This window comes from Nuphar pumila, chromosome 5 (assembly GCF_984573655.1).
Source record: "Nuphar pumila chromosome 5, dmNupPumi1.hap1.1, whole genome shotgun sequence".
In the NCBI taxonomy this organism is placed as follows: domain Eukaryota; kingdom Viridiplantae; phylum Streptophyta; class Magnoliopsida; order Nymphaeales; family Nymphaeaceae; genus Nuphar; species Nuphar pumila.
Genome location: NC_143253.1, coordinates 124,249,381 through 124,272,649, shown reverse-complemented (window position 1 = coordinate 124,272,649; position 23,269 = coordinate 124,249,381). Strand labels below are relative to the sequence as shown.

Genomic DNA, 23,269 nt, shown 5'->3' with positions numbered 1-23,269 from the left:
GCATAGAAACTTATGCATCAGTGAGAGTGTCTGCAAGACTTGAACCCCCACTTTTTGAAAGAAAACCTAAATTAACCAAGGTGCTAAGTGGACTTACCTTGAACTTTGCTCATTATATTGTTAACGGAGTTTTTCAATCATACATAGGTTTTCAAAAGTTCAATTGTGTGGATTTCATGTTGGCACATTTAGAGCTTTGTGCTTCCCTAGATTTATAAGTACTTTAGAGAATTGTCAATTCTCATAAGAAACGACTCACACTTCTACATTCATATAGGTGAATTTGTCTAGGTGTACTGTAATACACACCCTAGCCTTAAGGCCTACAAACTCATTAAGAGCTATTAGCTCAACCCTCACATTAGTTACAGTTCATGAGCACACATCAGTAATGAGCTTACATAAATATGCTTAATATCTGTCATTCACCAATTTGCTTCCCATTGAACCTATGCATGTGAGATCTTCAGCACTCTAGGTTGGGTATCCTTAGGTGATGACTTAATTGACTTAATTTTCATTTTTCTCGATGTTTTACTAATGACATCTCTTGAAAAGCCTTTCGTAAATGGGTCTACCAAATTTTGACATGACTTTACATATTTCAATGATATAATATTATCATCAATCATTTGTCTTATAAAATTATGTCTTAAACTAATATGTCTAAACTTTCCATTGTATTTCATATTACCGATTTTATGTAAGATTGACTATCACAAAACATTGATATATCTCAAATATCCACATCTGTGCTTTTATAATTTTTCTGTCCACGGCAGTTAGCCGCTCTCGCGATCCCGTCGACGAGGGCAACTTTATATTTTGGTTCTATCCTTGGGTGGTGCACACAAACGCGCACCTCTCTCTCTGTTTGTGGGGGAAGTCGAGAAGAAAGGATGGAGGCGAGCGGGAGCCCTGTCTCACATGGATACCGAATGCCTGCAGAGTGGGAGCTTCACTCCCGGTGTTGGATGGGATGGCCGGTTTGTTCTTTCTTTCATTTTTTGATGGTTTGAAGGATGTGTCCTATGTGGGGGTTTGTGGTGGCTGGTGTTTTTCTCTTGCTCTCTCATGGGTTTGATGCAGATGATGTTCTTTGTTGGTTTTTGGGGTTTTTGTGTGACATTCAATTTGGGTTGTTTATTTTGTTATGATGGATCTGTTGGGGAGTGAGGATTTGGGTTTAACCACTGTGAATCTTCATTGATGTGTTTGTATGGTTTTTCTTTTCTGTACCATGATGATGGTTTTTATTGTTTGTCATGGGTTGGATGAGGACTGCAAATTTTGTCATTTTAGACATGCTCTGTGGCCATGCATATAAGATGTAAATCTTGAGCAAATAAAATGATGGTACCTGCTTCGCTCTCCTTTCACCTATTTATTTGGTGATTGTTATTTTGCTCAACGATGGATGAGTTGTGATGCTACATCGCAATGTTCTGAACCAAGTCTTTTGGCCAATAATGAAGAATTTGCTTTTGGTTTCAGTATTCCAGATTGCTTATCTAACGCACTGTTGCTTTCACAACCTGGGGTTGGTTATTTTTTCAAAGTTGTGTTTGAGGAATTTTCTGAAATTTCAATCATTTTGTTTGATTGCCTGAAACATTTGTCAACTTTGGGAAGTCATCACATGCAAGGTTGGAAAACTAGTCACTTTATGACTTCACTCATCTGTGCTTGACTGTTGACTAGGCTGGGTCATGTTAAATTTTTATTTTACATAAAAAGTAATATAAGTATATGGTTATGTACATTTTTTTATTCTTGTATAAAAAGATCAGAATTATGCATGTCAATGTATTTTACAGTCTATAAGGGGAGTAGCGTCGGACGCCCAAATAGTGGATGGAAGGGTCGGAGGAATCCCCACCGCTGATCCCGCGGGCAATCAGTGGTGGATTTTTTTTCAGCTGAAATGGCCTTTGGAGGCGGTCGTGATTGCTGCTAAAGGCCTCACAGTTATTTTGCGACATAACTGTGAGCCCTTTAGCAGGGGTAAAGACCACTGCTAAGGGCCCTTTATATATATATATATATATCAGACCATCTAATCAAAGGAAGGTCCAAAATCTACAACCAGTAATGACAGGATCAGACTCTACATATTGGACTTTTATCATTTATTTATTTAGAAACATGTTTTAAATTATGAATTTTCGATATTTAGATGTGGGTTTTAAAGCGCTAAAATTCAATGGCCCTCAAGGCTTCGTATTGTGCAATTTTAAATGCATTATGAGCTGTCGATTTTTCACATTTTGAAAAACATGTCTAGATGCTGTAAAATCTTCATGTAAAGCATATTTCTTACTAAATAAATTATAAAAAACAAACATATAAGGTCTGGTTGATGAAACACTCAAACATTAGAGGAGGAGAATCGTCTGATCATCATTGGTTCTAGATTTCAGACCTTTGGTTGGACGGTCATATATATATATATATATATATATATATATATATTGTCCAACCTAGTTCAAGCTTGCTTCTCTATCAACGAATGAGGAGCTCCTGGTAAGCTATAGTGGCGTTAGAAACTTAGAACAAAACAATCAATCCACTTGAAGACTGCTTCAGTTGTCCTTTATACCCACGTTTCCCTTATAGTCAATCATAGCAGATGGAACTAATGAAGCCTGTCAAGTGGTCTACACTTGACTCCATAGGGTCTATAGCAAACCATGACCGACTGACTGAACCAAACATCACAGCGGAACCCTAGAGGCATTATCTCTCTCGTTGTTTAGTCCTCTTATATATAAAGGGTTAATATTTGGTGCTGTTGAAGGCACCAAATTATATGGAATTATTGAGCTGAAAATCCTAGGTTTTTGATTTTTTTTGTAAATTAAATCTTATGAATGTAATCTACATTGTTTGTTTTGTGAGGAATGAGTTTTGAATCATACGATTGTGACACATAAGCAGGTGTTTTTAGGGCTTCAAAAGATTAATGGACCATAATGCACTAAAATTTCATGACTCAAAAAACCATATCTTTGGATTGAAATAACATGATCCAAGGTTTGATCCTTAGCAAACAAACCTTCCTTAACACATCTATGTGGTCAGATTGAGTTGATAAAGCTTGAACCTATGATTTCCAGCTCAATAATTCCACATAATTTGGTGCCTTCAATAGCACCAAATATTAACACACACACATAAATATATATGTCTAAATGGGTTCCTCCTAGCTGTCCATATGGTGTGGACAAAGTTGATTTTTGTTGTTTGAAGCCATGTTTAGCAAATCTGACCCTACAGATGTGTTCAACGTGATCCATTTGCTGAGATTTGTCTGGTAGATCAAGTTGTTTTGATGAAAAATAATATGATTTTATGAGTTTAAATTTATAAAAATTCTGAGATTGATTTTTTGAAGCCTTATAAAAACCTGCTCACATGCTGTAATTGGATTATCCAAAAGCCTGTTCTTACTAAACAGATCATGTAGATCACATCTGTAAGGTCAGATTCCAAAAAAAAAGTACTAAAAAATGAAAAAATAAGACTGTCTGCAGACTCTGCACCCTCCTACCATTTGGAGGAAGCAATCACTCATATATATATATATATAGATAGATAGATAGATTGATAGATAGACATACACACACGCGCGCGCGCTATGGTCAACCTACTTGGCTGAGTCAAGGAAGTCTTGGATGGCCCCTGGCAAAACCTGGTCAACCAGTGGTGATGTGTTCTTGTCTGGATTTGGGTCTACTCGCAAGTCATTGGGCAGTGTCCATCATTGGTGGTTCTGTCTTACCAGTTTCTGGCCAAACAGGTGCCTGCTGCCAAGTTCTAATTTTGAACCTTATTTTGAATGGTCTTCATCTTTCTGATCATGCTGTGAATATATATAAACTAGAAAGTGTAGCAAGTCAAAACAATTTCAAGAGGATAAAATGTCAAACTTCAGCAAGGTTTTCCAAGAACAGGTTTTGCATTTATGTGGTGGATTAGGTTGAGGAAATCTGATGAGAATGAGACTGGCATGGCTTAACAACATTACTACTTCAAAATTCAAATCCACGTTATGCAGAGGCAGATAATTAGGTAACTGTACACTGTAGCTGACTTACATGACTAGGAAAAATGAAGTTGATATATGTGAATGTTAATTCTTATCTATTCTTTCATGCAACTATCTTCTGATTCTTTATTGTCATATTTATTTTTATTCCTGCTCTCCTCTTGTATTGTTTGTCTGAATCTGTGCCTCTTCTATAAAGATATTCTGCACACACTGACAGTCTTTCTTATATGAAAAGGGCTGATATCATGTACTGCTGGCTGCGCCTATTTTGTGTCAGAGTTCCTGTGACATCTGCAGTCCAATACTGATTGATGAGTGTCTTACTCATTTATCCCTATATGACTCCTATTTATTTCTCATTTAATCTAATTTTTGGCCCTTCTTTTTTCATTCATGTTTATTGTTCAGGTTATTTAGATTATTGGTTTGTAGCTTTGTCCTCTGAATGGCTCTTGATTGCCTACTTGGCTCTTAACTGCTTGCCATGTCATGTGTTTATAACTTTATAGTTTCCCTTGTGTTGAAATGGTGGTTTGTTCTTGTCAGCGGATGAAATTTAGTTCTAGTTTGCAGGGTAGTTTGCTTGCATTTCATTCATAATTTTTCGCTATGGAGGAAAAATTTAATATTTTCATTCTAGTAAATTGTTTCCATCGTTACAAAGTAATTTTACTATGAGTTATTAGAAACCTACATTCTGAATGCTGTTCATCTTCTGGATTTGGAGAAATCTATTCCAGCAGATGTTTTCTGACACTTGTTCTCCTTGAACTTGTAGGAGCGCCCCGATAACTGGCGTGATGATGCTGTGCATGCTCAGAGAGTATTTGCAAGAGTAGCATCTGCAATTTCAAAGTTTGAGCCTGTAACTGTGTGTGCTATTGGTGAACAGGTTGTTTGATTTGCTGTCACTATGTCCATCTACTGTGGCTTTTTAACTCTTTTTACTTGATTTTTGGCTTGCTGTATAAAGTCCGCTTAAGAACACATCTAACATCTATCTTTTACCTCTCTTCTTCTTCTTGTTCTTGATCCTTACTTTCTTAAGTGGGAAATTGCACGAAGCAAACTACCAAAACACATCAGGGTGGTGGAAATGAGTATGGATGATGCTTGGTTCCGAGATGTTGGACCTACTGTATGCACCATTTCAGTTTCTCTCCCATTTCTTTTGAACGCATGTAGAGATTACATTTTAGCTGCATAAACTGACATTATTTTTTCAAGTTCATTGTATGTGACAAATCGTCAAAATCAGGATGCAAAGACCAAAGGATTGCAGGCATTGACTGGAATTTTAATTGCTGGGGAGGTGTAGTGCCTGTTTTGGACTATTTCTTGCTTTATTTTATTTTCTACATAGTACTTCCATGGCAAACAGATGAATGCATTTCATTGATTCATTCGTTCATCTTTTTTACCATGAATCATACAAAAGAATGACAATATATATATATATATATATATATATATATTAGCTCTATTTAATTATTAGTGTATTGCTTTTATTATCATTGTTAATTGATCACGTGCAGCATCACCTCTTAAACCTGAGGTTTGCAACAAATAAATGTAATAGCCTTTCCATTGCAAGCTGGATAATCCTTGATCTGCGTATTTTCAATAGGATGATGGTGTGTGTGTGTACTTGGCAAGTTTTTTCAATTATCTTGTGCTCAATTTTTCCTAGGCACTAGTTAGATGTGTGCATGATTATTTTACAAGTAAAATGTAAATGTGTGTACACATTTTTGTAAATAAAAACATAAACAAAATTTGATGTTTGGGAAATGATTTTTTTAAAAAATGTGTTTTGGGGCCCATAGATAGACAGGTTGCATTGCAGGTGATGATTTGAGGGGACAATGGTAGAAAAGTAAGGGCGGTAGGTGGTGGTTAGAGGATACAGATGCTGGATAGAGGATAGAGATGATGGGTTTAGGTTACTTGTGGTGGATGGACAATGGATAGGGTGGGCTTGATGGTAGTGGTGGAAATAGTGGAGAGGAAAAATAAGGTGAAAATAATAGTGGGTGGAGGATATTGGTGTCAGATGGATATTGGATATGGTGGTTTTTAGCTATTGGTGTGGGACAGATAAGGGAGATGGTGGCCATAATGGGAAGAAGAAAGGGAGTGGAGTGGTGGGTAGACACGAGTTCCTGATGGACAAGGGATTGGTGGGGTGTTGCCTATCAGTGTAGGATATGTAGTGGAGAGGGTGGGTGTTGTTCAAGGTGGATGGTGGTGACAGTGGTTGCAGTCTGTTGGTGCCAGATAGATTGTGAAATCAAGAGGCATGATGGTGAATGGAAAATGGTAGATTGGGTGAAGGACAGACAAAGGGAGGTGTAAAAAGTGTCTGGTACAAAATATAGATAGGTACCAAAAGCAAAATAGAAGCAACACTGCCCTCCTCCCCAAATAACTAAAGGTCATTTCTGTTTATTTTTTTGTTTATATGCTTTGAACCTCTCCGAGGACATGGCGTTGGATAGAAATGATTGGAGGAAAAGGATTCATGTGGAAGACCCAAAATGAATTTCTTTTTTGGTTCATATCGCTGACCCCAATTGTTTTGGGATGAAGGCGTAGTTGTTGTTGTTGTTGTTTATATTTGTGGAAATATGCTGTAGAAATATGCACCGAACCCGAGAGAGAGAGAGAGAGAGAGAGAGAGAGAGAGAGAGAGAGAGAGAGAGAGAGAGAGAGAGAGAGAGAGAGAGAGAGAGAGAGAGAGACGGCTGCACAGGGTGAGAAAACTCGTTAACTTCTTATTAGGGCCTCTCTCTATGTTAAATAGAGAGAGGCTTAAAAGAATAATTACAACTAAGCCCATTGTGAAAACATAATTTCAAAATAACATCTAATATGAAAAACTTCACTTAAAACCACCTATTCTCAACACTCCCTCTCAAGCTGGAGCATAGATATCAATCATGCTCAGCTTGTCACAACATTTTGAGAAATTTGGTCTAGCAAGGGGTTTTGTAAACATATCTGCAACTTGGTCTTCCGACTTTAGATATTTGGTAGTGATATGACCAGCTTGAACCATATCCCTTACATAGTGGCAATCAACCTCAATGTGCTTTGTTCTCTCATGAAAAACAGAATTGTTCGCTATATATGTTGCAGCTTTGTTATCGCACATCATGGTCATGGGAGAGAAAACCTTCACCTGAAGATCATGAAGAACAGTACAAACCCACATCAATTCAGCAACTGTTTGGGCCATAGCCCGATATTTTGATTCTGCACTCGACCTAGAAACCACATTTTGTTTCTTACTTCTCCAAGAAATCAAGTTGTCTCCCAGAAACACACAAAATCCTGTGGTAGATTTTCTATCCACTATAGATCCTGCATAGTCAGCATCAGAATAGGCCACTATCTCCAGAGTTCCACCTTTCCTGAACAATAACCCCTTTCCAGGAGAAGATTTTAGATATCTGAGAATCATAATAGCTGCATTCCAGTGTACCTCAGTTGGTTTGTCCATAAACTGGTTAACTTTGCTTACTGCTAAAGCAATATCCGGCCTGGTCACAGTTACATACAATAGCTTCCCTACTAGGGAGCGATAACTTTTGCTATCAATCGGTTTTGACCCTTCTTCAAACAACTGAACTTTATGGTCCATGGGAATATTTGCTGGTTTAGCTCCCAACATTCCCGTTTCCTTTAATAAGTCAAGAACATACTTCCGTTGAGACAAAACCATCCCTTCATGGCTCCTGGCAACTTCTATACCCAGAAAATACCTGAGTGAACCAAGGTCTTTTGTAACAAAGTGTTTTTGAAGATGAGCTTTTGTGGCTTCAATAACTTTCACATCATCTCCTGTAAGAATGATGTCATCCACATATACCACCATAACAACTATGTCAGAGCTAGTTTTCTTTATAAATAGTGTATGATCAACTGCTGACCTATTAAAGCCAAAGCGTGACATCACTTCAAACAACTTTTGAAACCATTCACGAGGACTTTGTTTCAAGCCATAAATCACCTTTCTCAATCTACACACCTTCTGTCACTCCCCCTTAACCTCGAATCCTGGAGGTTGTTGCATGTAAACGGTCTCAGATAAATCCCCATATAGAAATGCATTTTTCACATCTAATTGGTACAAGCTCCAACCATGCTGAACAGCTACTGAGAGAACAAGACGAATGATACCCATCCGTGCAACAGGAGAAAAGGTTTCAAAGAGATCAATACCATATGTCTGAGTATACCCTTTTGCTACTAATCTGGCCTTGTACCTTTCAATAAAACCATCAAATTTGTACTTTATTTTATATACCCATTTACACCCAACAATGTCAGCATCTGCTGGGGAATCAACTAGATCCCATTTATGCTGAGATATTAAAGCATCCATTTCTTCTTGCATAGCCAACTTCCAGCGATTATCAAGCTCTGCCTGCTGATAGTTCAGAAGAATAGTTTCAGCAGATAAGGCTGAAATAAAAGACTTCATCTGATTTCCAATTAAGGCATCAGAGACAAAATGAGATATGTGATATAAGGTACATTGTCGTGTCCCCTTTCGTAGAGCAATGGGCCTGTTATCATCATCATGAAGATCACTATTGTCAGTAGAACTTACCTCAGGAGAAGAAGAAGATGAAGGCTCTTGCGGAGGTGGAGCTCTACGCACATATACCAATGGAGGATTATTAAATCTGGAAGAGGATGAATTTTGGTTCGGGAATGAGGGCACAAATTCCAAAGGAAAAGGAGGTATAGGTAATGAAAAAGACTCAGCTGGATCAACCTGCAGCGGGGAACCAGAAATAGAGTAATATGGAGTGGATTCCAAGAAAGATACATCCGCACTGGCATACTCTCGGCGAGAAATAGGATCATAACATCGATATCCCTTTTGATTTTTGGGATAACCTATAAATATGCATTTTGTAGCTTGAACAACTAATTTATCACGGTCAGGGTCAAGTTTGTGTACAAAACAAACACATCCAAATATTTTTGGTGAGAAAGAAAAAAGTGAGGCATTAGGTTTTAGGATATGTAATGGAATTTGATCACCCACAGAAGACGAAGGCATGCAGTTGATCAGATAGCAAGCAGTGGTAATCGCATCACCCCAGTATAACGCATGAACATTGGATTGAATCATAATGGTCCTGGCAACATCAAGCAGGTGCCGATGTTTTCGCTCAGCCACCCCATTTTGTTGAGATGAATATGCACAGGAAGTTTGGGGTTGGATGCCATGATCTTGGTAAAATTGTAACAGACCTTTTGATTTAAACTCGAGAGCATTATCAGTGCGAACAATCTTGACAATAGATTCAAACTGAGTTTTTATTTCAAGAATTAAGGATTTGATAATACTTGGAACTTCAGATCGTTCCTTTATTAAAAACACCCATGACAACTTAGAGAAATCATCCACAATAACTAGATAGTATCGATACTGAGTCCTAGTAGGAATCTTACTAGGACCCCATACATCTGCATGAAGAAGTTCAAAGACTTTATTACTAGACTGACTCTGACTCGAAGGGAACGAACTTCGATGATGCTTGCCCAGCTGACATGCTTCACACTGAAAGGATGTGGTGGAAGGAATCTGAGGAAAGACCGAACGAAGCTTTGACAATAAAGGATGACCAAGACGATGATGCCACTGAACAAGACTGAATGAATGTTCCACTGCAGCATGAACAATACCCATTGGATGATGTAGGTAGTAAACTCCCTTTTCTTCATAGCCTCCACCAATCTTCTTCCCCGTCAGCAAATCCTGAAAATGACAACCCATCGGATCAAATATTACTCTACAGTTTTGTTCTTTTATAAGAAAACTAACAGAGAGTAAACTTTGAGGAAATTTTGGAGCATGAAGAACATTTTGCAACTGTAACGAGGAAGATATAGAAATATTTCCTTGACCAACAACCGGAGAGGAGCTCCCATCGGCTAGTGAGACTCCAAGTTGAGCATTAGTATCCTTTAGATCTGAAAAAACAAGTGAATTTCCACACAAATGTCTGGATGCACCAGAGTCAATAATCCACTTACTGTCAGTCGGATGAAGATGATTTTCGGTTGAATAGGCAACCCCAACTACAGGAGGGGTGAAACTTAAAGGACGAAGAGCTATCGGCTCATCATATTCAGCACGACTGAGGGTGATACTACTGTCACTTGCAGAGATATTTTCCTGTGCCTTTGTTGCCTCGAGAGTAGTAACATTTGCTTTAGGGGCATATGACTTTGAGGAAGAAGAGGTTGGCCGGCCATGCTTATCCCAACAACGATCTTCTAAATGTCCAGATTTTCCACAAAATATACATTGAAGCTTTCCTCTGCCTCCATACCTCGTCCACGACCTCGTCCTCTGATGTTCTGAAGATTTCCACGCCCATAACCAGATGAGACAACTAGAGCATATGACTGAGTTACAGGTTGAGATTGTGGAAGAGATATCGCAAGTCTACTTAGACGATTATATGCCTCTGCAAGAGTAGGTACATCTGAACCTGTAATAATAAAAAAAAAATTATGTTTGGATCCGGGCCGGATCCGGACCCGACCCGGGTAAACAAGTCGGCTGCGTGCTTTTAAAAGCACGCAGCGACGAAGGGGGGGAGGTTCTGGAAACCTCCTTCCCCCTCTCGTCTCTCGGTCTCTCTCGTCTCCTTCCTCTGCGTTGCCGACCCGCCGCCACCTGCAACCCCCCGCCGATGCCGACGCCGTCGCTGCTGCCGCCGGCGACCTTCAGGTACGCTCTCCCTTTTTCGTCTCTTCCTCGATTCCCTCTTGTTCTCCCTCATTTTTCTGTTGCGCAGAGAGGGGTTTCGAGCCGCCTCCCTGCTGCCCTCAATCACAGGGGAGGGGCAAAGCCCCCTCCCTGCGACTCGTTTCAACGAGGGAGGGGCCGAGCCCCTCCCTGCACTGTGTTTGGTAAGGGAGGGGCCGAGCTCCCCTCCCTGTGCCACTATTAGGAGGGGAGGGGTCGAGCCCCTCCTCTGCCGATATAGGGAGCAGGGAGGGGCTCGGCCCCCTCCCCTGCTAAGAGTGGGCACAGGGAGGGGGTTTGACCCCTCCCGTGACCCCACAAGGAGTAAGGAGTAGGGAGGGGGCCCCCCTCCCTGTGCCCACTCTTAGCAGGGGAGGGGGCCGAGCCCCTCCCTGCTCCCTATATCGGCAGAGGAGGGGCTCGACCCCCCTCCTCTCTGCTCCCTCTGTCACGGCAGGGGAGGGGCCGAGCTCCTCCTCCCTGCCTCCTGTTACGGCAGAGGAGGGGCTCGGCCCCCTCCTCTCTGTCATGGCAGGGGAGGGGCCGAGCCCCTCCTCTCTGCTCCCTTTTAGGCAGGGGAGGGGCTGAGCCCCCTCCTCTCTGCTCCCTTTTAGGCAGGGGAGGGGCTGAGCCCCCTTCTTGCTCTCTGTTATGGCAGGGGAGGGGCTGAGCCCCCTCTCTGCCCTTTCGTTCGGCAGGGGAGGGGTTGAGCCCCCTCCCTGCTTCGTGATATCGGTAGGTTAGGGGCTGAGCCCCCTCTGTGCTTTTTGTTTTGACAGGAGAGGGGGTTGAGCCCCTCCTTGCTCTTTGTTACGGCAAGGGAGGGGGCCGAGCCCTCCCTGTGCCTCTTTTCTCGTTAGGCAGGGGCATCACCCTTGCCTTCGCTGTTTTTCGGCAGGCCGGGGCAAGCCCCCTTGCCTCGCTTTTCATTGGCATCGGGCGGGCCTCCGTTCGTTGTTGAAAGGCAACGTGCGGCCTCCTGCTTCCCCCTTAGTGGCTCGCAGGTAAGGGCCTCGCTTCCTTGCTCTCTTGGCTGGCAGGGCGAAGCCTCCCTCGTTGTCTTCTTCGGGCAAGGGTGCGACCCCCTGCCTCCCCGTTGTTCGCTGACAGCATGTCAGCACGGGCTCGTGGCCCTGCCCCTGCTTCTTGCGCTTATAGCAGGTGCGCATGTGCACAATGCCCCTGCCTTTGCTTCCCTTACGTCAGGACGGTGATAGTGCCCCTGACTTTCTATTTTGGTATTAGCTTGCTAAGATCGTTACTTTTGCAGCTCGTACGACGGATCCTGCTCGCGCTCCGCGACTCGAGCCGCCAATCGCGTACACCCGCGGACGACAGCAAGCTTGCAACTCTCAAAGGTAGGGGAAGATTGCACATAAGACTTGGACAATTGAATTGAGCTCAATTAACTAAAAAGGACAATTAAATAAATATATATGCATATATATTTATATGAGTATGCATTTAACTCAAGGACGCGGTTTCACGATCCTTGTCCTTTACTTTGCCGCCGAGCATCACACAAAGGTTCTGCGTTGCACTCCTGCTTACAGTCTTTACTTGCCATCACGCGTTGTGCGAGGGTTTGCGTTGCACTTCTGCTTACCGCTTTTACTTTGCCGTTGCGCCTAGGCTCTTGCTTTTGCATATGTGTTGGTATTGCCTTGCTTTTGCAGATGACGTGCAAGTTCTTGCTCTTTGCGTATGCCTTAAAGGCATCCTCGTGGAGGATGCAAGAGACATCTATCACTCACTCTTGCGACAAGAGTTCAGTTGGGAGCTGGCGATACATCCTCGTTTAAGGAGAGGGATACCTCGCAAGGATCCTGGCTCTTCGTGCGTGCAGTCCTGCAGAGTCGACTTGAGGTTTCAGGGAGCTGCGCAAAAGCATCAAAGACTGCTCCAAATCGAAGCATTTGGAAGGATGTGACTGGCTGGTTCGGCTCGCCTTTTTGGCATATCTCGGGTGATCCCGAATTGGAGGTTCAAGCGAACTTCTTAGCGGGTGTTCTGTTGAGAGACCCGTATCCCGTCTATCGAGGCCGATATCGAGTCATGCGAGACATGTAGATACCCCGATAGCGGATGTGATTCGAGATAATCACATGCATCATGTTGGCACAAGGTACTGCTGTTTCAAAAGATGGAGTAAAGTTGATAAACTTTACATCTTTGTGAAACACTCCTGTTGAGGCTTCTATTGATGAGCTATACCCCCTTCATCCTAGAGTACTTGTAGTCGTGCACGACACGTCTAGTACTGCGATGATCGGATGAGACGGTAGTGCGACCTCGAACAACGCTAAATGCAAAATGCTGTAATCACATAAATGGCCTCACATTCGCCTTCACAGGCAAGATGCTCGAGTGGTTTAAATACCACAACATAGAATGGGTCGTTAGTTAAGCAACCCCTAACGCACCCGTTCGCTTCTGGTTGTCTGTCAAGGGAGATGACAGATCGGTACAAAAATTTCAATGGACAGGTTGTTAACAACCACCCCACGGGCAAAGATCCGGCCTCCCCAGTCATTGGAGTTAGGGGATAGGGGCTACACAAGTTAGCTCAACACTTCTGCAGAAGTTGGATGCATTCGTGGCACTGCTTTTCAGCCTCTGGGGAATCCTCTCTCGGCTAATGCCGTCCCCTTTGGAGCAGACTCAACTAGCTATTCGGGTTATCGAAAATACATAGAATAACAGACGCCTAAACTAGTCTCAGTTGTTTTTATGTTTTGCCTGCGCGTACCCACAGGCCAGTAATTATCAAAACATAAGGTCTGTTCACACTGGTCACGGGTCGTGAGATTCGCTTGCACTACTGATTCGCTTACACTACTGCTTCGCTTGCACTACTGCTTCGCTTGCACTACTAATTCGCTTGCTTGCTCGATAGTTCAGTATGCTACTCGTTGAACTGTGCACGTCTGTCAAGGCATTACTCTAGTTGGTTAAACTGCTTACGCGGTTCTTTACGGAGTAATAAGGAGTTTCTCATACTAGTTAAATGCTTATAATGATAACATTATACCAGTTGCTACATATTAGCATGTGACTTGCTTTATCCCTTGGTCGAACTGTTTGGTACTTATTGTAGCGTAACACTTGTTGACTTGCATCTCTTATGATTGATGTGATTGCATACAGCTCGTAATCTACGAACTGGTGGCAACTAGGATTGATGTGGCCGCTTGTCTCATAAGCTGCTTACATATTGTGATGTAATTGTTGCCGTATGATTGCTTATGAATGGCTTGTGATGTAAATTAATTTAATTACTTGTTCATGGACTGAGCCATTTTATGGTAATTATATGTTTTACGAGCATTGTTATGAGTGCTTGTCTTATTCAGTTGTTTTGTTTGGCTGACGGGTAGAGTTAGTTATCTTTCGCCCATAGAATCAACTGAATTGCAATATCTGCGCGTTCTCATGTGTCGGTTACACATGCTTTGAGGGCCTATTTGAGGATTGCAATATTCCTCGGGGCAATCATACGATGCGTAGGATTATATGCTTCTGCGCGGAGTGATACAATGCATATTGCTGATATACATGCTTGTGCCCATATTGCGGCTACTGACCTCGAGAGCAGTCAACTGTTCGGAGCAGTCGATTGTATAGATGCGTGTATCACCGAGTAGGGTGTCTGACGAGCACCTGATCTCCAAAGGATTATCTGCGAGGGCGTGTATGATCAAGACCAGGTACCCAGCTAGAGTGGTAGATTCTCTGTGAGGATGTACACTGTCCATGAACGGGTAGCCGCAAGGACGGTGAACTCCTGTGAGGAAGTGTATGGTCCAAGATCAGGTATACCATCTAAGGCGGAATTCCTTGTGAGGTTATACATTTCCCAGACCAGGTGATCCCGCGTTGATCTTGTTGTTTGTATTAGTAGTTATCGACCCCAAGAGCGGTCTTTTGTGTTGATGCGTGTATCGCAATGATTTTCATTGGATATGGCATATGTTGGGGATCGGTTTCCCAAAGGTTTCGCTGTGAGGTTATACATTTCCCAGATCGGGTGACCCGGCTAGAGTGGGAGATCTCTATGAGAATGTACACTGTCCACGAACGGGTAGCTGCAAAGACGGTGAACTCCTGTAAGGAAGTGTAGGGTCCAAGATCAAGTATACCCTCTAGGGCGGTAATTCCTTGTCTGGTCGTATATCTCTCGGACCGAACGATCCGACGTGGATCTTGTGTTTTCGCTTACCATAAAAAGTTATGGTGAGCTGTGACGATCTTCTGAGATTGTTTGTGATAGCCAACTATGAATTCATAGTTTCGGCTTTCTGTTTTAGCATGATTACATGCATGACTCAGATGTGAGAATCAGATCGTTAGTGATTTGAGTTAGTGATCATGGTTTGGACCTTCTACGGAAGGGCGAGCTTCTCTGAGAAGGTATGACGCCTTAGTGCGTCATAACCGGTGACGGTTAGCCGCGTAAGACTTTGAGAGATGAGGATAGATTAAGGTTGCTCAGGACAATGCGTTTGTTAGAAGTAGTGAGCGACAAACGATGTCCTGATGGTGATTAGACGCAGAGACCTCGTTCTAGGAACGAGGACAAGCTTGTTGCGTAGTAGTTCTCAACTTACGATCAAATGGATCGTATGCTGCGTTGGTCAGTTGCACTGCTTACTTGCGTTGAACTGCTTACTGTTTGCACTACTTACGCATTTGCACTGCTTACTCGCTTGCACTACTCAATCGCTCGCATACCTTTCGCTTGTACTGCTTACGTGTTTACACTATTCACCTGCTTGCATTGCTTACCTGTTTAACTGCATATCTGCTTTAAACTGCGTAACCTACTGAATTAAATGTACTTAATTCAGTTCCTTGTAGTCTCTCTTGTGCACCTACTAGTTTTTTGCGAAACTAACCCATTCTATGGGTACAGGTGATGATTAGGTACACTACAGGCGATGCCGCGATAGCAAGATGGCTTCAAGACTTCTTCTTCCTGCTCTTAGCTCGCGTCCTGGACGCTTGGGTTTGTATCGGATTTCCCTTAGGATATCCGAATCTTGTGAGTTTTGGTTCTTTTAGCTAACGTGCCCAAAGTTGTCAGCTTGCCTTATGATTTATCAAAAGCAAAATCTTCCGTTGATTTCATAAAACAACTCTGAAGGAAAGAGATATTTGTAGTCTCTTGCCTGTTTTTTCTGAAAAGGTTCGCAAGTTTGAAATTTGGGGCATTACAGAACCAGTCAACATTTGGACTTTTGCAACAGAGAATTCTGAAGATAAACCTGTAAGAAACCGAGCAACCATAGTTTGTTCTTGATGATCCTTTTGTTTCGAACAACAGAGGGGTCTGTGAGCATTAAGTCTTTCAAAAGCAGCTTTGACGGAGGCATAGTACTGGGCCAAGGTTTGATCTCCCTGCTGTAAATTATATATTTCTTGTTCAACTTGTAGGATACGACTCACATTAGTCTCTTGTGAGTACGTATCTCGAAGATTTTCCCACATTTGTTTGGCTGTATTATAGTAAATTAAACCATCTGCAATATGAGGTTCGATACTATTCATAATCCATGACATAACTATGTCATTATCTTCATCCCAAGTAACATATTTTCCCACTTTTTCAGTGGGTTCGTCCTCCAACAAGATATGTTTTCTGCGATGTCCAGATACCGACATCATAAAAGTTCTGGACCACCTGGCATAGTTAGTTTCATTCAACCTTACAGACGAGCCATACGAAAAGGGATTGGCAAATGCCTTATACTCTCCAATATTTTCCAATTTGGAATCACATATTGAAGTTTCAGCCATACTTCTGTTTCAGCAAAAAAAACCCGAACAGACTCCAATCAACACAGGAAAAAACGTGTGTTACACTCACACACCAACCAATATGACAATCAACAACTGTTCACACACACAAAAAAATCACGACAGTAAGGAATAGCAGCCCACAACACGAGAACTTTCCCAGCACAACAGGAAATCTAGCCTGCAGTTTCCACGACAGTAGTGAACAGCAGCCCACAAACATGAAAAATAGTTAAATTTTTTTTTTCAGCACATCCGCGAATCACGACCAACATAACTCTGCATACGCAGAACTTGTTTTTTTTTTCAGCACATCAGCGAATCACGACCAACAAAACTCTGCATACGGAGAACCTGTTTTTCAGCACATCAGCGAATCACAACCAACATACCTCTGCATACGCAGACCCTGGATCATAACAGAGGCTACTCCCCAGACATATACATCTTGACAGTCAGTCATTTTTCAATCACTAGCAACACCACTACGAGTGTGATTGCTGTTTCTCTCAAAAAGCCAGGAGGTCACAACATGAAATCACGAAACAAAAAAAAATCGTGGCCCAAACATCAGGGAATCATGGCTGAGATAGGACTCGGCAAACATTCGGCACCAGGGAATGAAATAAGGCTCAGAAACAGAGAATCACGGCAGGAACTCACAGCAAGAAAAAAACTCGGCAACAACAAGCATCCACGACCAGCAGCACGCCCAGATCTATCATCAGATCTTCCAAAAAAAAAGAAATTAATCGCTGACCTGATTTGAAAGATATTTTCGATGGATCGTAGTTTGATCACGATCGATCACGCTCCCACGATCGACTGTGCTTTGATCACAATCGATCACGCTCCCACGATCGACTGTAGCTCTGATACCATGTGGAAATATGCACCGAACCCTAGGTATATATATATATATATATATATATATATATATATATATAGAGAGAGAGAGAGAGAGAGAGAGAGAGAGAGAGAGAGAGAGAGAGAGAGAGAGAGAGAGACGGCTGCACAGGGTGAGAAAACTCGTTAACTTCTTATTAGGACCTCTCTTTATGTTAAATAGAGAGAGGCTTAAAAGAATAATTACAACTAAGCCCATTGTGAAAACACAATTTCAAAATAACATCTAATATGAAAAACTTCACTTAAAACCACCTATTCTCAACAATATTTAATAAACATAATCATGAAGAAGATAACCAAACACACCTTTTGTTATCCCAAATAAGCATAAACGAAAAAGTAGAGAAAAAAATGGAGCACCCACTTTAGTTTTCAGATCAGATATAATTGGGAACCTTTACACAGCTCATAAGTAATCATACCAAAGTAATGATTTTCTATTGACCCTAACAAAACTAAGCTTCAATCAGTGTAGGGTTCCATATATGAAAAGAGAACAAAAATCATTTGCACTCTTTTTGTTCAACTTTGGCTCAAAGAACACTTTGAACATTTTCAAGATTAGTCTGATTGAAGAAAAAAAGACTGGTAAGTGGTAGCAAATTTTATGAAGTTCTGGTTATGTTGATGTTACTGCTCTTTAACTGAACTATGTAGCTGCTGACTTTAGCTACTTTGGCCTCATGTTTTCATGAGCATTATTGTTCCTGCGTCTTCCGATTGTTTCTAATGTTAATGATTTGTCGCAGCTAGACTTATCTAGGTTCATACACAAACAAGCATGTAGAAAATAAATTTGGATGTCCAAAAGTTCCATTATCTACATGTCAAGCATGTGTGCAGCATTTATAAGGAAGCACTTGTTACATGTGTCTAAAAGTAGGAGCCTCTCAACAAACAAGTGACATAATATATCCATTACGTCTGGCCTAGTAACTAAGAAACCTCATCTATGTCACATGTATTTGAAATCCTCGGATCTCTGATTCACGTATGAAATCTGAGGTATTCAAAGGGCCCTTACTGTTCGGATTTGACTTTGAATCTTGACAAGAAAGATTTAAGCCTGACCTAAGTATGCAAATTGATCCTACTTTTTTATCTATACTTGTGCGTATAGGGTTTGAAGGGCCTTTGATTGTCAATGGTGATACTTGGATTTGTGATTGCTGCGTTGTGCTTTTCTCTTTTGAATCAAATAAAACTGAAATTGTGATCTTTTGAAAGTTTGGGTTGTTATTCTTCCTTTTCTATTCAATTGCAAAAACTTCTTATCTTATTGCTAGGCTTCTCGGATGGTTGCTACAGGGATTGGAGCAAGGATATCCTTGTTGCCAGGAAGGTAAATAAGCTTCTGTGGTTCCTCTTCTCTTTGGTGCCTTTGATTTGTTCTTACACTCATACGTGCATATTGATATTTAGCCTTGCCATTTCTCTAGATATTGGAAATTGAGAAGGTTCCTAGGTTCCCACAGGACATGATTCTTGAAGGTGGAAGCATCCATGTTGATGGAAAAGGTCTGAATCTATACCTGAAAATCATTTGTCCTTTTATTCTTGGCCAGAAGTGCTAAATCTCTGTTTAGTTTGGGCCTGTCTTTTCAATCTTCCTTTTTTTAGTGTCTTTTCCAGTTTCTATATCTTCATTGAAACATTGATGATGATTTTATTGAATAACTATTATACTATAAATGGCATGCATATCTCACAAAAAAAATGCAAACTATGAAATAATATGCAAATGAATCTAAGCTAATAACTCACAAGATTCATAATAATGCGTGTTTACATAAAAAAAATATCATAAAGTGTTTTTTCAATACTTAAAAATTTTACATAGCCAAATTTATTCAAAATTCAAACAAAAATGAATTAGATAACGTCAATCCTGAGTATCATCATTCTCTTTCTCTTTTGCAAAAATTCTTCCTTAATCACTCTTAAGCTCTTTAGGGATGAATATGAAATAGGCCCAAGGGGTCTTATATGTTTTTGAAAAAAAATGGAAGTGAGTGCACTTAAACTGCATTTATAGTGTATACACCCCCTTATCATAGTGTATTGTAAGATGCATGGACATATCGTAAGATACAAAGGTGTATCGTAAGACACACCCGTATTGAGATACGAGTGTGTATCGTATCCAAAAACCCTATAAGTATGATACATATCGTACGATACACTATGATATTTACAATGTTAATGAGGATTGTGAAAATTTATACCTTTATGAAGAAATTGGCCATTGAAGGCTTTGATTATGGGTTTTCTTTTCTGTGTTTATTTTTCTTCTTTGATGTCATATTTTTCTCATGATGGTTTTAATTGTCTTCCAACTTGTTGCTCCTTCTGGTGTACAATCGCTTGTGAGTGAGTGGTCTTTCATAAAAATAAGTTGGAGTTTAGACATCTGAGTGTGTCATAGGTAATTTTAGTTTGAAGATGGATGTCCTCTTATTCATGGCTCTTTTCACAGCATCTGGTTTGTGCATGTTTGCATCCTGATGGTATGTTTAGCTTTGCAAAGCTCATATTTTACCCATCTTTATGATGTAAGTGTGATCAGTAAATAGATTAGCTAATTATGTCATACTTGGTCACATAGTTAATATCTGAATTATTTTGCATTGGCATTCAGTTTTATCTGTCACTTTTCACTGTTCACATGTTTATTAAAATGTTAGTATTTTTCTAATATAAATTGCTTGAAATTTCTAGTTGGAAAAAATCTGCATCCTTAAAGCAAAGGCTTAAAATATTCTCAATATGTTGTCTCATATTGTGTTTGTGTTTATCCTTAGGAACCTGCATTACAACTGAGGAGTGCCTCTTGAATCCAAACCGAAACCCAAATTTGACCAAGGAAGAAATTGAAAATAGGCTGATGAGCTATCTTGGAGTCAAAAAGTTAATTTGGTTGCCGCGGGGATTATATGGTATGAATCTGTCCTAACTATGACATTATCTACACATTCTTCCACTTGCATATTCTTTTTGAATTTATTTTAAGGTACTTACATGTGTAAGAAACAAAATGTACTTTGTTCTTGCCCATGAAGGCACACTTTCAGAACACTTTTTAGCTGTGCCATTTTTTTTCCCTCTTGGAAAAAAAAAGTGAAGTATTGCATGATGTGGATCTAGTCAATCATTGTTTAGTTCATTAAAGTATCCATTCTTCTTAAGCTGATATCTAGTGAGGGTAATTCTCACATACCTACCTTTGTTTTCTTCAAAAAAAATGCACAAACCAAAGTTTTGACACTTTCATTAGCCCACAAAACATTTACATTAGGCTAAGCAAAATGCACCCATAAACCAGATAGCATCAAACACATCATTAATTTAGTGTCGAGGTATATAATTAATCCAAGAAAAGTTTGCTAACTCCAAGTTTGATTCATGCCTTTTAATTAAACTATGTTTAGTTACTTTGTCATTTAATTCTAGTTTTAATCTGCCAAATACTAGTTGGGAGCTATTGTCATATGGGCACTTCACTTAGCATGTGTACCCCATGTCAACATAACATGACAGCAGACATGAAACTGAACATATCATGGATACAGTCAAATCTATATTGGATGTGGTCAACCCTGTCTCTGTAACTTTATCTATATCCTTTCTTGATTGTTCATTTTGTATTTAGTTGTGTGATTATCCTTTTACAATTTGTAGTTACATCAAATATCAATCTTCAAATTTGATTTACTATGAGTGTTTATAATCATAATGATTAAGAATTGCATGTATATATATGTATAAATCAAGTAATGTAGAATTATATGTAGTTGGATCAAATGGCCGGAGTACATTAAAAACATTTGGGGGAGTTTCTTACTTAAATTGGCCCTCACCAGCCAAAGATTTAAATTGTGATTTATTTCCATCAGGAATTATTGGGAAAGCCTCAACAGAATTCTACATGATTTTGAAAGTTTAGACAAAATAAACAGGGTGAACTTTTGTTATAATATTATGTTAAGTTTGGATAGGTGAGGGCTTATTTTTCAGGTCTATAAAACTATGAAAATATCATAAAAATTAGTACAAGAAATTCAATTTCTTACCAATAATGATTACATAAAAGTTCCTGCATGCATGTACTTGTCAACAACATGGCTCAAAAACCCTGGGAGTTGTATCCTCTTGTGTGGTATTGACTGATTGAAGTGGATCCCTTTACAGGATTGAAATGTAATAACTATTGGCAATTTATCAATAACTGCAATTTCAGCATAATTAAAACATGTGGGTTGAACAGATAAAAGGACCTACGTCATGAACCAAAATGCAATTATATATGAAATTAATGGGGAAGGGCACAATTTTCTAAATGGGAAGTTCTAAAGATTAGGTAACGTTCTCATCTATGATGGATTCTTACAAATTTCCTTTCCTCCTTTCCTAAAAATTGGTATATTACGGCATTTTTGTAGGTGATGATGATACCAACGGCCACATTGACAACATGTGCTGTTTTGCAAGGCCGGGTGTGGTTATTTTATCGTGGACTGATGACCAGTCAGATCCTCAGTATGAAAGATCTGTTGAGGCTTTTTCTGTTCTCTCGAATTCTACAGATGCTTGTGGCAGGAGTTTAGAGATAATCAAACTCCATATACCAGGGCCTCTGTATTGCACAGAAGAGGAAGCAGCGGGGGTTAAGGTTTGACACACATTGACTTACTGTTTCTGTTAGCACCTTCAAAGATTGTTTCATATCAAGGCCAAGATTTTTACTGTGTTAGTGAAACAAGTCTTATGCGATGAGGACAGAAAGCTTTATGATAAGAATGTTGGTGGTGTACATCTGCTGCACTCTCCACTTGTTTTTGGCTCTCTCCCTATGTTTATCAACAGAACTATTGTGCATGTTTAGATCACATTCTTGCAGTATAATTTTTCCTGATTCATATGCTGCGTTCAGGTTCTATATGCAAAACACAGACTTGGCGGTACAAGGCTCGCTGCGTCCTATGTAAACTTTTATATTGCCAATGGTGGAATTATAGCGCCAGCTTTTGGTGATGAAAAGAGGGATAGTGAAGCGCATGGCATTCTCTGTTCAACATTTCCAGATCATGAGGTATATCTAAATCTTGCTTTTCTGTATAAGATACAGGGAGACTTTTTCTCTTTGTATATGTTATATACTTATGTTCACTAAAAGATCAAAATTTATTGAATTATGTTTGGCAGGTTGTAATGATAGAAGAGGCAAGGGAAATTTGCCTTGGTGGGGGGAACATTCACTGCATAACACAGCAACAGCCTGCTTAGACAGGCTAATAGAGTTTGAGTGTTGGCTATTTTCTTAAAGTACTCCGTGTTTTTTTTTTTGATGAATAATGCTTGGGGGAATCCCCCCAAGTAATTTTATTCATAAAAAAATTGATAGCTTGATGTCTTATATTACTCAAGTTCCTGTTCTTTTAATTATTTAGTATTCACTATATTTTCATGGTTATATAAATCTGAAATAATCAAGTTTGTACATTGTCTCTTTCCCCTCAATTTGCACATGAAAGTATGTTATCTTCCAATGGTCTCACAAATTATTCAGTGGCAAGGATCACATAAAATATTCTAAATTCGGTGGGGAGATACGGCTTCTAATAATTAATGGTTCATTGGTGATTGTTGGTGTTCTTTTCTCTCTTTTTAAAGCATATGTTGGGTATAATATGGAAGTCTTGGTATAATTACTTCGGTATACTAGTTTTTCTTCTCTTTTC

The 23,269-nt window shown here is 40.2% G+C and overlaps 1 protein-coding gene across 1 annotated transcript; it reads left to right on the top strand.

Moving 5' to 3' along the window:
- The first annotated feature begins 751 nt into the window (after positions 1–751).
- Positions 752–23,028, top strand: EMB1873 (porphyromonas-type peptidyl-arginine deiminase family protein). Its single transcript, XM_090007712.1, has 10 exons — positions 752–986; positions 4,830–4,943; positions 5,100–5,189; positions 5,279–5,363; positions 18,818–18,873; positions 18,971–19,049; positions 20,333–20,467; positions 21,971–22,200; positions 22,462–22,620; positions 22,734–23,028. Exons 1-10 carry the CDS (start codon positions 900–902, stop codon positions 22,812–22,814), a joined length of 1,116 nt encoding a protein of 371 aa, XP_089863838.1. The 5' UTR covers positions 752–899; the 3' UTR covers positions 22,815–23,028.
- Positions 23,029–23,269: the final 241 nt, after the last annotated feature.

Coding starts and splice junctions, on each gene's coding strand:
- EMB1873 (XM_090007712.1), top strand. CDS start 900: ATGGAGGCGAGCGGGAGCCCTGTCTCACATGGATACCGAATGCCTGCA. Junction 4,944..5,099: donor TGTGTGCTATTGGTGAACAG/GTTGTTTGATTT, acceptor TACTTTCTTAAG/TGGGAAATTGCACGAAGCAA. Junction 20,468..21,970: donor GTTGCCGCGGGGATTATATG/GTATGAATCTGT, acceptor GCATTTTTGTAG/GTGATGATGATACCAACGGC.